The 18,657-nt window shown below is 39.9% G+C and overlaps 2 protein-coding genes across 2 annotated transcripts in view; one reads left to right on the top strand and one right to left on the bottom strand.

Moving 5' to 3' along the window:
- Positions 1-13,422, bottom strand: part of ZSWIM6 (zinc finger SWIM-type containing 6) — a 100,922-nt gene extending 87,500 nt beyond the window's left edge. Inside the window, exon 1 of the mRNA XM_026717078.2 lies at positions 12,699-13,422. Within this exon, the coding sequence (XP_026572863.1) occupies positions 12,699-13,413 (715 nt within the window). The 5' untranslated portion in view covers positions 13,414-13,422. The remainder of the gene's footprint in view (positions 1-12,698) is intronic.
- A 219-nt stretch (positions 13,423-13,641) lies between these two features.
- SMIM15 (small integral membrane protein 15) overlaps positions 13,642-18,657 on the top strand; it is a 52,294-nt gene continuing 47,278 nt past the window's right edge. The window contains exon 1 of the transcript XR_015742347.1: positions 13,642-13,791. The gene's annotated coding sequence lies outside the window, so the exon portion shown is untranslated. The remainder of the gene's footprint in view (positions 13,792-18,657) is intronic.

An 18,657-nucleotide genomic window follows, 5' to 3' on the forward strand; every position in this document is an offset into this window, starting at 1 on the left:
GTCCAATCCCCTGCCCAAGCAGGAGACCCTATACCATTTCTGATAAATGGCAGCCCAATCTCTTCTTGAAAGTCTCAAGTAATTGTGCTCCCACAACTTCTGAGGGCAAGCTGTTCCATTGGTTGATTGTTCTCACTGTCAGAGTGTTTCTCCTTGTTTCCAGGTTAAATCTCTCCTTGTTCAGTTTCCATCCATTATTCTTTGTCTGGCCTACAGGCACTTTAGAAAATAGCTTGACCCCTTCCTCCCTGTGGTAGCCCCTCAAATATTGGAAGACTGCTATCATGTCTCCCCTGGTCCTTCTCTTTACTAGACTAGCCAAGCCCAGTTCTTGCAACTATTCATTGTATGTTTTAGCCTCCAGTCCCCTAATCATCCTGGTTGCTCTTCTCTGTACTTTTCCTAAAGTCTCAACATCTTTTTTATAATGTGGTGAACAAAACTGGATGCAGTACTCTAGGTGTGGTCTTACTAAGGCTTTCTAGAGTGGTATTAGTACTTCCCTTGATCTTGACTGTATCCCTCTGTTAATACAATTTAGGATTGCATTAGCTTTTTTGGCTGCTACCACACACTGCTATTTAGCTGGTTGTCCACTAAGACTCCAAGATCCCTCTCACAGTTACTGCTATTGAGCCTGGTTTCACCCAGTCTATATGTGTACTTTTGGTTTTTCTTGTCTAAGTGTAGGACTTTACTTTTCTCAATATTGAATTTCATTTTGTTAGATATGGCCCAGTGTTCTAGTCTGTCAAGATCCATCTGGATCTTGAGCCTATCTTCTTGGGTGTTAGCTATTTCTGCCAGCTTAGTATAATCTGCAAATTTGGTAAGTTCCCCTTCTATTCCCTCATCTAAGTTGTTAATGAATATATTGAAGAGTACTGGGCCTAAGACGGAACCTTGTGGCACCCCACTGCTTACTTCCCTCCATGTAGACTTAGACCCATTAAGGACTACTCAGTTTGCCAGCCAGTTGCATATCCATCTAGTGGTGGTGCTATCTATTCCACTTTTTTCTAGCTTACTAAGAAGTAGGTTGTGGTCTACTTTGTCGAATGCCTTGCTGTAATCTAATATTACTAATTTAGTCACTGTGTTGAAGAATGAAATAAGATTGGGTTAGCACGATTTGTTTCTAACAAACCCATGCTGACTGCTAGTTATTACTTTACTTGTTTATAGATATTGGCAGATCTGTTTTTTTTATTATCTTTTCAGTATCTTCCCGGGTATTGATGTTAGGCTGATTGGTCTATAGTTTCCTAGGTCTGTTTTTTTTTCCCCCTTTTTTGAAGATGGGAACCACATTAGCTCTTTTCCAGTCCTCCGGTAGTTCCCCGGTGCTCCAGGATTTTTGAAAGATATGGGGCAGTGGTTCTGAGATGACCTCTGCCAGCTCCTTTAAAACTCTGGGATGTGATTCGTCAGGCCCGGGTGATTTGTTTTCATCAAGATCAAACAAGTGTTCTCTTATTATTCTTTTGCTTATTTTAACTTTTATTTCTGATCTGTCTTTCACAGTTATGTTTTGGGTGGGTTGAGCTATAGTTTCTTTTTGCGTGAAGATGGATGCAAAGAATGAGTTAAGCAGTTCTGCTTTCTCTCTGTTGCCTGTTACTTCCTCGCCATCTTCTCTCTTTAGTGGACCAACTGTTTCTTTGATGTTTTTCTAGTTATAGACATATAAATATGTTGGAAGAAACTTTTTTATTATCTTTGACTTTTGTTGCAAGTCTTTGTTCATTCTGAGCCATTGCTATCCTGACTTCGTCTTTGCAGATTCTGGCTATCTGCTGATATTCTGCCTTAGTTGTATGTCCTTCTTTCCATTTTTTGTACTTATCCTTTTTTTCTTTCAATTTGCCACAGAGATCTTTGTGCAGCCAGGCTGGTTTCTTCTTGGATTTCTTGTTTTTCTTTCTCAGTGGTATTGTGCTGGTCTGGGCTTCTATGATCATTCTTTAAGATTCTTGAGTTGCTTTCCCCTTTAGGATTTTCATCCATGAAATCTTTCCTAAGTTCTCTCTGAATTTATTGAAATCAGCTCTTTTAAAATCCAAGACTCTGGTGTCATTATGTTCTGTTGCTTGTGTTTGTGTTATGTTGAATTCTAGTATGACATGGTCACTCTCACCCAAGGTTCCTGCAGTTTCAACTCCCTCTATCACTTCTTCTCTGTTTGTAAGAATTAAGTCCAGTATGGCTTATTATTCTTATATTTCTTCTTATAATTTCCTTCACAATACTCTGTACTTTTTTTGTGTTGGGGGGGGCGGGGTTGGGGGGGGTTTCCAGAAGCTGTTATATAAACAATGGACTGCTTTCAAATTCTAAAGATTTCTCATAGAGGTGATTTCTGCTGATAAAATAGGAGGAGGTGATTTTTGCTGATTTTCTCTTGTACCTTAACAATCTGCAGGGGGGACGGGGGGACGACGACTGAGGAACAACAGAAGTAATTCTTCAGAGCTGCAGAAAGAAATGGAAAAAAGAAAAAAGAAAAAAGAAAACTGGCTCCCTTGCTACTGGGAACATCCCAAAAGGTATTACATCCAATTCATTATTAAAGAGGGGGAAAGGCTATTATATTTTGAAAAAGTAAAAACTCTAGTTACCGGAAGAAAAATTAATATAGCAATGTATCTTAGATATTTGTGGTTATCAGGACAAATCATCTTCCTCATCTCCCCTTCAAATTATTAACTGACATATTAATTGTATCTTAGAATCATGGTCAGATTCTCAGTTGGCTGAGTACATTTATATATAATAGGATGGAATCATAGATAGAAGAAAAATAGAAAAATCCGTAAAACTTCCTTACTTATACATTTAAACTGACCTGCCACTATTTTTTAATTACTCATATCTAAAAAATTGCTATTATTGAGAACTAAATAAGCATTTATAAGCTTTAGTTTTAATCATATAGGAAATCACCCAGGTTGCCTTCTACCAATCATTGGGCTTATTCAGGAGCCTAAATGGAAGAGAGAGAAGTGGAGGGTGGGGGAATCCACTCCTTGGATACTGAAGTTGTTTTTCAAAGCCTGGAATCTATCCAAACCTGCCTAAAGGACAAGCTCATTTTACTCTCTGAGTCTGAAACTATGAAATTTTGTCAGCTGTTCTCAAGTAAACAGCTGACTGCTTTAATAGAAAATCCTTTTCATGCTGACTCAAGTGGGAAACACATTTTGCTCAATAAACAGCACTGCTCTCAAGTGCAGAAGAGCAACAATTTAAACATGTTCAATAAAATGAGTCAGACCTGAAATTAAATGCAGCTCAGCAGCAAGCAAAAATTCCTACAGTTAAAAAGTTGGAAAAGCAGGGCAGTGGGAGAGGGGAATTTGAACATTTAGAAAATATAATACAGGCATCAGACCAGTGTGGGATTCAAATTTTTTTTACTACCGGTTCTATGGGCGTGATTTGGTGGGCGGGGCAGGGGAAGATTTCTGTAAAATCTCCAGTCAGAGGTGGTATTTGCCAGTTCTCCAAACTACTCAATATTTCTGCTACCAGTTCTCTAGAACTGGTCAGAACCTCTGAATCAGAAATGTAGTTGATATTTAAAATATCTGGGACTCTAGATGAATTAAACAAGTCTTAGTGAACTTGCATTCACTAAGAGACGATTTTCCCTGCCAGCCAACATCGTAAGTAGACAAGCTATTTGCATAATCATTTAAAAAGCTGAAGCTCAATCCAGAGGCCAGTCAGTTATCTGGAACTTCCCGTGCCAGAAGATCTTCATCACTAGCTTCATTGCCACTTGTTAATCTAGCCCAGGGTTTCTCAACCTTAGCGGGTTTAAGATATGTGGACTTGAATTCTGGGAGTTGAAGTCCACACGTCATAAATACTGAGGTTAAGAAGCACAGCTCTTGCCTGTATGAAGTGTCCTATGTTCACATCTTATTATCACTTGGTCTCATTAGGACTTGAAATACAATTAAAATCTATTTTAATATTAGACACTGTATCAAATAGCTCTTGAATTTAAATTTATTTTATTTTTACCTGGCTAGATATCAATGCACAATTACTTTCATAGTATTTTTTATTTCTTCACAGAAGATATAAACACACCATATAGGCCAATGATGGCTAACCTTTTTCTCGTCACGTGCCGAAAGTGCACACATGCGTGCACCCATAATGCAATGCGCATGCGACCCCCACCTTCCCTGCACATACGCGCATGATCCCCTGCGCATGCCATTGCACATGCACATGCAACCTCCCTGTGCGCCCTACCCCCTGCACATGTGTGCACATCTCCTGCACGTGCATCTCCCCTCCGCATGCACAGCAGATACAACAATCAGCTGAGTTGTGGGGGGATGCGTGTACGCATAGTGGATCTGTTCCGGGCAACCTCTCCTGTGCTGGCAGAAATGGCTCTTCATGCCACTTCCGGCACACATGCCATAGGTTCGCCATCACAGATATAGCCTATATAGTGTCAGCATGTTTCATAAATGGATATAAACAAAGTAAGCATGTTGCTTTGATAGGTTCAAAGCTCAAAATTGCTCCAGCCCAAATGCAGACATCTAGTTTGTAAAGATATTTTTAAAAATTATACCTAAAAACACATATTTTCACACATTTTTATAATTGTTATTATAATTATCTTGAACTAGCAAAAGTAAAATATTAAAAATTTTAAAAAATTATTTCACTTTACAAAATAACATTAAATCATGAAATACTAGTAAATAAATTTAAACATATTCATACATTCTCATTTCATAATAATTTAGACTTTGTCCAGAGAAAGCTAAGCATTTACCTTCCAGATGTATGAATGTGCTTAACTCTTTCTCATTCAGATCAATGGGACTTCAAAGTATATAACTTGGCTGGACCTCTCTAATTTCTAAATTACATTATTCCATGTAATGATTTTCTACTCAGAAATACATCCCACAAGATTTAGAGGTATTACAGCTTAATACATAATGCAGGGCTCAACTGTTCTAATAATAAATCATGTTCCAGTTACTTAGCCACTATCTAAAAGTATTCTAAACATTTCAAGATGGCAACCATGACCATATATAGTTCAAGTTCTGTACTATGTTTTACGAATTTGTTCTGGAGTAAAGAAGCTAAAATATTTAGATGTCTTAATTTCTAACCTAATGTCTACAAATGCATAATTTAATAAAGCAATTATTGCATAATGTTATCTAAACTAGACAAGACCAGTTTTGTCTGCAATAACTGGTTTTGCCTTGGCTCCTCCTCCTCCAGCTTGGTCAATCTGCTGGACTCTCAACGTGGACCTTACGTATTTAAAGCAGGGGTGTCAAACTCAAAGCCTAGGGGTTGGATCTGGCCTGTGGGGTGCTTAGATCTGGCCTGCAGGGCTAACCTGGAAACAACAAAGAACTGGCTCAACAAAGCCCTGACAGAGGGTTGCAGGAGGCCATTGCAACTGAAAAAGGAGCTCTTGATCCCGTTTTCGCTGGCAGAGTTCTTGCGCCACCACAGGCACCCCCAACACAAGTGATGTTGACCTGGCCACACTCACCCTGGCCATGCCTCCCCACCTCTTCCCCAAGATCAAACACAACCCTGATGCAGACCTCAATGAAATTGAATTTGATACCACTGCTTTAGAGGAAACAGCCAGTGGAGGCACAGCTGGTCCTGCTCACAGCTAAAATGTGAGCAATCTAGAGCTGCTATAGGAGAACCTGAGCACTCTACCCAGTCTGTACCTCATCAATCCCTGGTCTCAAATATAGCACTGTCTAACTGGCCACGTATGAAAGTTTATTAAAACACTTTGTTGCTGAAATAATTAATATTTTAATAATATATTTATTATGGAATTTATTTTTTTAAACAACTTACAGGCTGTCCTGATCCACCATGGCTCTGGGCATCTTGCAAAATATAGCAATTAAAACAGAAGATTAAAAATAAAAAATGGCATCACTCAAAAGTCCAGGGGGAAAAAAAGGCAAGAATCATTCATAATATCAAAATACTTCAAAAGGTATTTTGGCACATCATCCTATCCTTCCACAAGAGACTGAAGACTTGGCTCTGCCAGTTGGCCAGGAGATCATTTGAGGGGGGAGCTCCACATTGGGGGTGGCTGCTAGACTAGTGGCAGATTCCACCTTCCCTCCCCCATCCTTCTGTTCTCCACCCATCCATCTTTCTGGTTATAATACTGATGTATTGTTCTCATTGTGTTCCTTGTCATTGTTTATTTTATTGTTCCATTATTTTACTTCTCTTCTGTTTGCACACCATTCCTATGGTAAGCCATCTAGAGTAGCCCCATGGTGAACTAGGCTGCAAATAAAAACAAATGCATAAATTGTCCACTCTAATACATGGGATAGAGCCAGGTTTAAAGGGCTTATTTAAATAAGGCCAAAAATTATCAGCTTGTGTTAAAATTAGAAAGGACCTGTGCCTAAAAATTCTAACATTTCCTAGTTTCAAACTTCATGGAATAATAGAACCCTTGGAATTTATGCCCAATAATTCTCTTCCCTTCAGCCTGACCTTCCTTTTCCGCGGAGTCTTCCATGAATTTCTTTATTATTATCAGTGGATTTGACACCAATTAACAATAAAAGAAAAACTTATAAAAACAGACATGCTGCTAAAACAAGACAAGAGGTAAATCACCTAGATTTCCAACACATTAATTTCTAAAATGAGCTTCTAGCTTATACGATCAGCTAAGTCCAGAAGGGAGAATTTAAATTTACTGACAGGTTCTAAAGCATTGTTCCAATTAATGTCAGACTTCTTCAGCCATTGCCTAAACACAATTTCCAGCTATTTCAAAGACTGTCAATGTACTCACTTTGCAACAAGATCTTTTTAAAAAAAAGAAAAGAAAAGGTTTCCTTTTACAGATTTAGTGTTGCAGATTGTTTCAGTTTCCATTTACAGATTTAAAAAGTCATGTTCTTCATTTATACTGTAACTAAAATATGGCTGTTTCAGCATGAAATACTTTTTTCGAGAAAAAAGCCCAATTTAATTAGGGACCTTAACAGGAGTTGGGAATTAGAAACCTTAACAGGCAGGAATTGGAGACACAGTAAATAAATTGTTATAAAGTAATAAAGTGCTATTGGGTTCATCTTTTAAAAAAACAACTATAGATGAGATTGGGAATTTTAATAGGAGGATAAAATTCTTACGAAGATTTAAAGAATTGATATTGTTTTTTTCTACAGAAAAATATGTGAATCATGCTTCACACACTACAGCAACTATTTTCATAGAAGAGATTAAGATAAAATCAGATCAACTGCATTACGATTTATCAGCTGTGTGAACCAGAACAATGGCATAACCATATCTTCCAGCCAGTCTTTTGTTTCAAAGATTGCGAATAAACTGAATTTAAGGAATTGTATCTGATATTAAAATATAGCAACTGGAAAAGAAAATCTGATTATTTATATGCCACCTGCATTTAGTACTATGTACTAAAATTCAACTGGCTTTGGAACACCTAGGTACAATCTATCAGGTGGCTTTGATGAAAAAAAAATCAAATAAATACACCCACCTTTGTACTTACAAGTATACACAACATACAGGTGTTGTACTGCATGAACACCCAATAGGTTTTCTTGGCATCAAAACTGGATTAACTAGTAGGTGAAATTCTAACCTGCTTACCCTCTAGAAATATTTTAAGTTGTGCAATATAAAATGTTTTAGCTATTTTTGTTTTACTACCAACTTCACATATGCATAGGGTGTGGTTTATGCACACCGTAGTTAGGGCCAAAATGTGCAAAACATAACTCAGTCATCAAATATGCAGATTAATTTTTTTGCATAGAAATGAGATAATAATCAAGTAAATCTACTTTCAGTTCAAAAGCCACCTGACTTCTAATATCCCAATAATATCTAATATATGAACTGGAACTGGACAGAAAACAGGCACTGCTAAAAAAAACAACCTTCAAATTTCTGTACATAAAAGTTTCAGAGATAAACTACATTTAAAAAGGTAATCTTTAGAAACATATTAACAGACAGAAATATTGACTCATAAAAAATAACTATAAACTAGTTTTCAAAGTTAACTATGCAATACTGTATTTATGTAAATATGCTCTGATTGGAAACCTGGCTCAGGCTGTAGTTTTATCCACACTTGTTACAATTTTTTTCCCTCCAAAATATATGAAGCTCCTTTAAATTTCACCGCATCAGCTATGAAGCAATTATTACACAGGTGAACAAATGAAACTACAACTGGAATTATCACATCTCGATCTACAGCTCTGCTGACATGAAATATCCATCTCCAATATATCATGCCACAGTAGCAAAGATAGATGCTGATATCCAAAAGAGCAATCAGGAAACTAAATTATTTAAACAAACCAAGCTACAGACCTAGCTGAATGAAAATTCCTAATAAATATCTAGTGCATTATTAGAACTACCAAACTTTAAAATCCAAGATCAGATGTTTCTATGTCCAGGTTACTTCATTAATAATTTTAAATTAATTTTTATTTACTGAAAACACCAGCCAAGGAGAAAAGTGTATTTGTAAACAAAGGATTGAGCTTCAAAGAAACTAAATATTTTTTAATGTGACTGTGAGGCTTCTCATTACAAAGAATGACATGCTAATTGCTTATCTATTATAAACATTAGAAAATGTTTGTTCTTAGAGTACCCTTGCAAATTAGAGTGCAAATCCTGCTCTCTGAAAAATAGGAAAATCTGTGGTTGCTAAATTGTTTTGCAGTCAAATTCAGCCAGTGACAAAGGCAGCTTAATTGCTTATTAAAAATAATTTTAAAAATCTAGATTTCTGATAAACATACCATATTTATTATATTCCGATTTCTTTCCTTCTAAACACTAAATATGGTTAAAAAAATAATTCTCACACATTGCTTTTATGCAACTATGATTATTTAGTAGTAGCTATGGATATGCTCTCTATGCACTAGATTCAAGGAACTAAAGAACTAAGAATAATATGTATTTTTTTAAAAAGCAATTGTTAGACTTCTTTCTATATAGAATTGGCAACTAACCTTGACCAAAGTTTGACAAACGTGTTACCTTTTATTTTAAAAATTCTAGCTATGAAATTTCAGACAATATGGAAGCACAGGCCATCTCATATGAGACATAATTCTAGCCTATTAAAAACATTTTTAAATGTGTTCCCATATATTTAATTATGATGCAGGTTTTTAGCAATAAGATTGATTACAGGATTATATATTAATCATTTTCATAGCAGAGATGGCATATAAACCGTCATTTATCACAATTCCAAGTAATTTTTATTTTGATTAGTTCAGTGACAGAGTTCGTACCTGGCATAAGAAAAGTTCTAGGTTTAATACTTAGAATTTGCAGGCAGATTGTAGAAAGAGTCTAGGTGGTGTGGACAAATTCTAAGTTGAAAGAGGCAACAATCTGAACTTCCTATAATGCGTTTTTGTTAAATTTCAGATAACAAAACTGAATGACTAACACAAAGTATTACATACTACTGTTAGATTCTTTAACATTGATGATATATTAACCACCATTAAAAATGTTTACACAGAAATTATGCCATTCTGCAGCACAGTATTTGAACAAGCTGCAACTATTCCAATAGTTGAATTGGTCATACACCGTGCACAATACATTCGAACAATATGACAGAATGGTTTTTTTATACAAAAATTTTCTTAATCAAAGAGCTATGTTAAAGCAGCTTCAAAGGCAGCTTCCCGTGAATCTAAAGGTTAAGCCGTACAATTATCTAAACCTATTTAACAATAATCTCTAAAATGATAATAGAATTCAACATCTAAAGAAAAGGACAGTTTACAAGAGTCTGCTCACCTGTGAATGTTTTTCTGTTTATCCTATTAAGCCCAGCATTTACTGCAGGAAATTATTATTGTATGCTGTTCCTGTTAGTCCTCAGAGCCCTCAGGAATGAACAGCATACAAATACAGTAATGCATATACATGATTTGGGAAACCTCCCAATTTGTTATATTTTCTCTTACCACACCCATATAAAGTCACATTTTAAATAAATGCTGTAAAAGGCAAAGTTTCCATACATTTCTAACCTGGAGGTTTTCCAAACAGGTCATGTAAGGAAGAAATGAAAGTACATTTTTAGCATGAAGTATTTACTGGATTGTTCCAGAAGCAGCAGTGGACACAAGTTGTATTAATGCATATGGCCCTGCACTGGCCTTTGACAGCATCATTCAAGACCCCTTCTCTTCTCCTGTTGATGTTTCACAAGGGTTCCCCCTCCCCTTGTCAGGATTTTCTTAATGAGGCCTCTTCTAAATGCTGAAAGCAAGCAAAGCTAAGCCCATGCTGGGTGTCTGTCTCTCAGAGAAGATTGCATCTTTTATTTATCACCTCTTGGCTTTATTTTCACAGTGAATTCCAAGCTTAAATGTAATCAGCCAAGAAACCCTCACTACATACACTACTGTCATTTCTCATCCCTTACAAGTGGAGTCAAGCGGGGAAGGGTGGGGGGGAGCTCTCAGCAAGACCAGCCAAACCAGAAGAGGCTCTGTTCTAGTGGTGGCACCACAAATGGAGAGGTGCCTCCAACTTCTGCTAGAGAGATAGATACAGAAGTCTTGAGGAATGTTAATTAGAACTTAGAGGAGTGCCCAAAGCTAAACCATTTGCAGCAAAAGCAAAAAGGCAATATGGGGAGAATGTGGTCTGCCTTACAGTTCAACAATTCCATTTTGACTCAGGCTGGCCTTAACCTTTTAGCTTGGACATAGATATAAATCCCATAGTAACACAGATGGCAATTTTAACTGAAATAGCCACATGTTTAAATACCAAGAAAACACAGGTCTTAAAGTCTGAATGGTCTTTCTTTTCCAAAAATCACTTCTACATAGTGGACGGTTAGAAACTGGGGGAGAAGCAGCCCACAAAACTCATAGATTGCATTTACATTTCCAAGAGAGGAAGCTGAGCAAATCTGCACAGGGGGCAAATAAGAGTTGTGCAGCTTTAACATCTCCAGATTGCCTTCCCCATTGTCAGCTCCTTGCTATTTTGCAGACAGTGAAAAGCAATGAAAGAAGCTCTTTTGTTTGGCTTCCCCTTTTCATGGAGGAAAAAAAAAATCTTTCTAAAAAGGACACAAACATGAAAACGAAGGATGCTAGCTTCTTAAGGAGGGAATTTCCAAAAAGCCATCACAGATGTACTGACCAAATATAACTCTCTTGAAAAATCAACAAAAAAGGCTGAGCACCACAGCCAGCCTTGCCTCGCCCTGAGCAGGAAGTTTTAAAAAGGGAACCATCTATCCATTTTGCCCTTGGAGCAGAGGCAAACCTTCCAATCCAAACACAAGAGAAAGGGAAGTCATCCTACAGACCCTTAGCACCCCCTTAAATGGAAGAAGTAACCACTCCCCACCTTCATCTCCTTGAAGGACAGAAATAGGATGGAAATCCACCTCCAAAGCTCCACTGAAAGAAAGCAGGAGTTAAAGAGAAAGAATGGAAAGAACAGCCCAAGCACTGGGGGTGGGGGAGTATTATTTCATGAAGGAATCAGCAGAATCTCGTCTGCTCTGCAGCAAGACAGAATGAGAGAAAAAGAAACCAACTACATCCTGGATCTATTTGGCAGCACTTGAAGCAGGCTTTTGCCTTCCTGCACAGCAGTTTCTCCTTGGCAGCCCATTTTCCCCGCCCCTGCATCGCAGACACACTTTCCTCGTTTCATCAGCAATCTGACAGCTTTATGACCCAATGACCTACCCTCACTGCCATAGATAACAAAAAAACAAAAACAAAAAAAAACACCAAAACCAAAAACCTGGAGATGCAGGCTGGACACAAAAGCACTCTAGGACTCTGTGCCAAACCAAGGCTAGATGTTATTTCCTTCTCAAGTGCTGCTGTCCTAGAAATGTCTTTGTTTAAAGGCTCACAGTCTCTCCTGGCAAATCCCAAAGACACTCTTCCTCCCTCTCCCTCCCTCTTTCCCTGCCAAGCTTCCCAGAGGATTCTCCTGCTGATTCATTGCCATTCATACTCCTTGATACTTGGGGGAGGAAAATGGGGAGAATAAAGAGAAAAATAAAAGTAACAGTTATGAGTCTTGGTACGGATTGTATATAGGAGAAACGGTGGGAATTGTGAGGTGCTGGCACAGCAAAAACAAGCTACCGGCATAGGATCAGAATGTTCTGGGCTCAAGAATGTCTTTTTAACAAACATACAATATATTGTTAAATACACAATATGTAATCCCAAGAAACATGAGGGCGGTTGCTTGATTGAGTGCAAAAAGACAAATTGGAATTACGTGGAGGAGCCTCAAGACAGGAGATTTAAAGGAAGAGACGCTACCGGGAAGGGGGGGGGAGGAAGCTGCCCGGCCAGTCTGTATTCTTAGGGAACTGATGGAGGGAATGAGAATAAAGAAAACTTAAAGGTCCACGGGGGCGTTTTGGGTGGCTGGAGCAAGAGGAGAGCGCCCGACCGTACAGGTGAATGAGCCAAGACAGGCCGCTTGAAGAATGCGGGCGGGAGGGACAGACTCCGATGAGACTGTGACCCGAAGCTCTGGGGTGGGAAGCAAAGCGAGGCATGGGGGGGGGAAACGATGGCATCACCCTCCCGCCGCCGCTTCCACCCACCGAAGCCCGAATGACTCACCGACTTGCAGGACGTTGTCGACGCAGCCGCCGTCGAGCAAAGCGATGCCCCTGCGGAAGGGCAGGCGGTTCTCGTCGGCAGCGGGGTCTGTCCCGCCGCTGCCTCCGCCGCCACCGCCGCCGGGCGAGGCGTTGTTGGTCCCGCCGCTGCCGCCGCTGTTGTTGGAGCCGGCGCTGGCGAGAGAGGCGCCGCCGGCGGCGGGACCCGTGGAAGCTACGGAGGCGGCCCCCCCGCCCGAGGAAGCGGCTGAAACGCTGCCGGCGGAGGACTCCTCGGCCGCGGCGCCGGTGTTGAAGGAAGAATACATGCAGATCTCTCTCTCGCTGCGGGGGAAGGACCAGTACACGATGCGGCGCTGCACGGGCTCCGGGATGCGCTCGAACCGTTCCTCCACCCGCTGGAAGGGCCACTTCTCCGCTACCCGCCGCGCCGCGATGTCCAGCAGGGACTCTGGGCTCTGCGTCTTGCCCAATGGCAGCACTCCAAAGGCGGCATAAGCCGCGGCGAGGGCAGAAGGGAAAGCGACGGCGGCGGAGGAAGCGGCAGCGGCGGCCGACGAAGGTCCCGCGACGCAAAGTGCCCCGCCGACCCCGAGGCCGACATCCACGCCGACGCTCACGCCGCCCGCCCGCTGACCCGGCCTGCAGCCGGCACCATAGCCGGGTCTGCAGCAGAGGCGCTTGGCGGGGGTAGGGAGCTGTCCGCGCTCCGCCATGATCGCGCCGCTTCTAAGCCGACAGCGGAAGTGGTTTTACTCTATAACCGGCACCAGGAAAGCGGCGAGAGGTTGCCGGAGCTGCAGGTTCCGCCCACCCGCGCCTTATACGGGCAAAAGGGGAGGTAGCCTTCCGCCTGGCCCACAAAAGGAGGGGAGGAGCAAGGGGCGGGCATATGCAAAACCGAGCGGCCACAAACATAAATAGAACGCGCCCTGCGGCCGTGTGCTCGCCGCGTCAGCCGTGACGGGCTGGCGGCGGCTGTGTTCAAACATGGTAGGGTGGAGATCGGAGCTGGAGGCCTGCGTTCGGCCCATCGCAAGAGGGGCGAGAGGGCGGGGTTCCGCGCGCGGCTCTCTGAAGCACATACCGAGCGGGTAGGGAAGTAAAGGAGACGCGCCAGGGGCGCGAGAGCGTTACGCGGCGCGACCACGCCCAAAACTACCTTCCCGGGGGAGAGGGGAGGAAGGGGGGACGGCGCCTCCCGTGCGCTCTGCCCTTGGTGGGCGGAGGGAGGGGGGCGGGGCTCGGGGGGCGGGGACTTCCTCTTGTGGCACCGTTTACGGAAAGGAATGCGAAAGAGGCGGCCTTGGGCGGGCCCAGCGCGTTACTCCACCCCGCGGGATAAATCTTCGCCTCTCCCAGGGCCCGCGGGAAAGTCGCGGCCGGGAAGGCGGAACCCGCCCTGGGCGGAGAAGGAGGAGGGAAGGAACCCTCTCTCGTCCGCGCGCCGAGGAAATACGGTAGCGGCGCTGTCCGTTAGTCTGCGGCGCTGCGCCTGAGGGGAAACGGGCGGTCGAGCGAGGGACCAGCGGAGCCCTCGAAGGGAGGCTGCGGGCCTTTTCCAGTCGCTTTCCAGTTCGCGGCCGCGGAAACTCGAACGACGATGTTCCTCCCAGGCGTGGCCGCTTAGGAGCCGGAGAAGCGCGTTTTTCGTTAGGTGGATTTCGAGGGCTTTGAGCTTTGCGAGAAGAGGTGGCGGTTTCTGGTGGTTCCGACGCTTTCGTGTTTGCCTTGTTCCCCCGACGGTTAGAAGCCACCCTGGGGGAGGGGAAGGGGGGGACCCCCGGGGAGGGTTTTAGGGAAGGGATGGGGCCACAGAGGTGTCCGAGATTGGGCCTAGAAATCCTGAGGGAAAGCTGCTTCAGGAAGCCCGATTCGGTGGTGACATGGCGTTTCCAAAGAGGGTGGTAGGCGAGTTAGCCCAAAGAAAATTTGCCACGCACAAAGACTGGCGGATCTTCTGTGGATCAAGTTCATTTCACTTTAGAGGATGTAAACTTCTGTATGTGTGTGAGAGAGGGGGGGGGGTTATAATCTCGGTGAGTGGCCACACCTGGCTGCCCCTTGATCGATCCTGGATAGTGTTTGGATAAGAGACCGTTGGGCATTTCGTGGCTCTTGGCTGGTATAGAAAAGAAGACGAGGAGAAAAATTCTTCTACAATAGGTCCACAATATGTCACTTCTACAATACGTCCAAGGGCCATCCTGGCTCTGAAGTCAGGCTTCTCTTGAGGGTACTTTAACTTTTGTTAGGTTATGCAGTGAAGGAAAAGTGGTTGAAAACAAGGCAAAATGTTTTCAAGTTCAGATGTGGAAAAAAGATAAAGTACGGTGGTGGTTTATTTTCCTCCGTCCTATACAATAAAATCATCAAAACACTGCACTGTATGGGTACACCAAAGACCAACAACTCCCTTATTGCAGGAGATTTATAGACTTAGTTTGTTTATGCCCCAGTACTAGTTCAGAAGGAGGAAAAATGAGGAAAGCTTGCTTAGAAAATGATCAAAGTCATTTTATTTAGGTTACAATTCTAATAATTGGATGTGTATTGTTTCTTCTTTTTGTATAGAGATTGACTCATTTGACTGACAAAGTATACTGACAGATGTTGATGTATACGTATTTGATGTTGTACTTTATGGATCTTATAAGTTTAAGGCAAAGCTTAATCATTTAAGTGCTGGATAGATAGCAGTTTTTTTCTAACATTATGCATACTCTTCCCCACTACATCATAGATCAATAGAGACTGCTGGTTTTGTTTTTTTTTAAATTTCTGCAGAGTTCTCCAGCTTTGGGCTAGGATGGTCATTGAGACACTTCTGCCTTTTCATTTTGCCGCCTTGTCAGATGCATTCTTTTTCTTTGATACAGATAGTTCTTGACTTAAAATCAATTGTATAGTGACTGTTCAAAGTTATAACAGCACTCAAAAAGTAACTTAAACCATCATAGAATATCTGGATTGGAATTTCTTATTAGTGCAATAGAAATAACCAGGGTATTTCTTCTAACAAATCATTTATAAAGGCTGTTTATTCAATACTATCTTTCCATTTCCTCAAATGGCTTTTGTTTTCTCTCCAGTTAGCTGTTTAGATGACACAGGCTTAAAAAATAAAACTGAAATACTGTGTGCCTATTTTTTTATCTTTTTCAGACATGATGAACAATGGTCTATTTCTATTCCTGATAAATTATTTCAAGTTAAGAATTACATTAGGTATTCTGCTAAGCCTGTTAGCTTTTCGTTTAGTTACTAGAATATATGTTGCTGAAAAGATGTAACAAAGAGACATACTATTGATAACTGGGTTTGCATTATGCAAGAAATCCATTTGTACACTGAAAAAGCAGCACATATATATACAATACCAGACATAATGCTACACATATATATTCTTTACATCAGTAAAGTTGGCTGATATAAAATATACCAAGTCATTGCCGATATATTTTATCTTCCTTCAAGCTTATAGACAGCATGGAGGCAGAAAATAATTTTAATGGAATACATACGTACTTCAAATATACCATTAGATTGAAAATCTACAGGTATGTTTATCAATCATTTAAAAATGATTAGCCAACAAGCTCTGAAAGGTAAAACTGAACTCCTTTTTGCTTGAGCTTGAACAACCAAATAAACTTCCCAACATTTCCCAATGTTGGAAACAAGTAAATATGGATTAAAAATGTGAGACAAGTATGTAAGATTTGTTTTGGGGGTGAGTATGGTGATTTAGTACAATCAACTTAAGAAAATGTTAGAAAGTACCTACAGCTCTTTAGTTATAAATGTACAGTAAGTCTTACATATATGTTTGTAATATGCCCCCAGGGAGAAATTATAGCAGCAGTAATATAGTTAATATAATTTTCCATATTATAGACTAATAAATAACTGAAAAGAGAACAGGCAAGAAACATGAGTAGAATGCTGTTTAACACTAGAGAACTATTATCAACAACTAGGTTGCTCAGTAAATAGTAATTTTGTATAAAGTTAAGTATAAATTGTCAGAAAATTATTGGTATTTAATTTCTGAAATTTTAAAAATAATTGGAGATTTAAATTGGCAAGAATAAATGATGCATGCTTTTCACCTACATTCTTCTTTGTTTTACAAACAACATTGTGTTGTCTTTTCCGGCTGATTGTCTGAGACAGCCTGATTATCTCTGCTAGTTGTACTTCTGTGAGATTATCTTCCCCTTTTGTTTATCTTCACTTGAATGCCATGAAGATGAATTACTTGATGTTAATGATTTATTTCAAAGCAAATATCAGTGTGTATCTGTTGAAAAGTATGTGTTTTAGTAGTTCATTACAGTTTCCTGTTTTTAAATTTAAGATATCTTTGATTAAAGTTAGAATTGTCTCCATAAAAAAAAATACATCGTGGAATTCAAGAAAATAAACTGGATCAGATAAAGGGAACGAGAAAGTCCAATCCTCAACATTAAAGCTGTGCTAAGAACAATTATTTTATTTTTTTATAATCGCTTAAAGTAATATTACTGAACCTACAAGATTTCCAAACACATTTAGCAATGCTGACTAATACTGTGGTCATAACCCTCCATACTCTGGCCTCAGAGTAGCTAAACTCATTATGGCTTCTTTTGCTATGAATCTGGTGCTTTATGTTGTTAGCTCTAATATTATTAAAATATTAAAAGTACATATTTTTTATGGAAAAATAAGTTGGGTTTTCTTATTAAGACTAACTGGACCTTATTTTATAATTAGCAAAACTGTACTGATACAAATAGATCTGAAAATCTTGAGGACAACTACCCTTTCTTCATAAATGCATATTGTCTTAATTTTTAAAGTTCATTTTTGACATACATTAAAGCACATTAAAGCTATAAAAATCATTTCAGTGTTTACAATCCACTCATGACTTTTTCCTCCCTCAGTTACTTTTTTCTTTGGAGTTTTCTTTCTGTATTTATATTTGAAACTGCATGTACATGGAAGGAAAATAGATTGAAGTGTGTTCCCTCCCAGATTCCTCTGCTCTTAGATGACCTTTCTGAATGATTTACAGAATAATTGTAGAAAAGTGTACTAAGTTCTAACTACGATTGGCTGGTGATTGTTAATATTAGTGAAACAAAAAGGAATGAAAGACAATTCTATAAGAATAGAAATATATTAGAATAGGTAGCTATATCTAGTTTGTTTCCCATCTTTTAAAATCTAATACCCCATGTTATTTACTATTCATTTTCCTGTCTTGCACAAAGGAAAGCAGGCATTTGATCAAAACTCCAAGCTTATACGAAAAGAAAAGCCACATGGGTTAAAAAGAATATATTATTTAAATATTACATTCCAAATCCATGTTTAAATTGTTAAAATTTAATTTTCTAAACGTATGGCAAAGGATTTTTTAAACACTCAAATCTATTTTTTATAAAATTGAAAGTGATCATCAATAGATGAAATAGATTCACATCTAGATCTGAGATGGGTGAATAAGATATATTTATATGTATGCGTTGTAAAAGATTTCTACTTCTGTGATTTGAGTGTTCATATTTTCATAATCTATTGTTTGGTAGATAAAATAGTTCAATATAAGGGCTACTGTTTTGCAGAAATAGGTACAGTAATCTTTTAGCAAGTTTATTGCCTGCCAGTCTTTTAGAGATAGCAAAGTTTGTACATACTTCTTGGAGTATAAAAATTGGAAGGGAGACTGGAGATCATCTAATCTAATCCCATTGCCAATCCACTGCTACAGTATCTTCATCAGACAACTGCCCAATGCCTACAGTAAAGAAGAAGGTACCAATTTCTTCCATTACATTCTTACTATTCAGAAACACTTTTATTTAAGATGTGCAGTCAAAATTTATTTATATAGATCCATTTTGTCCTGTCTTCTGGAAGAACTCTAAACAATTCTGCCCTTTCTCTATCTGATAACCATTCAAGTATTT

This window comes from Pseudonaja textilis, chromosome 2, assembly GCF_049901715.1.
Source record: "Pseudonaja textilis isolate UNSWEBS1 chromosome 2, rPseTex1.2, whole genome shotgun sequence".
NCBI lineage: Eukaryota > Metazoa > Chordata > Lepidosauria > Squamata > Elapidae > Pseudonaja > Pseudonaja textilis.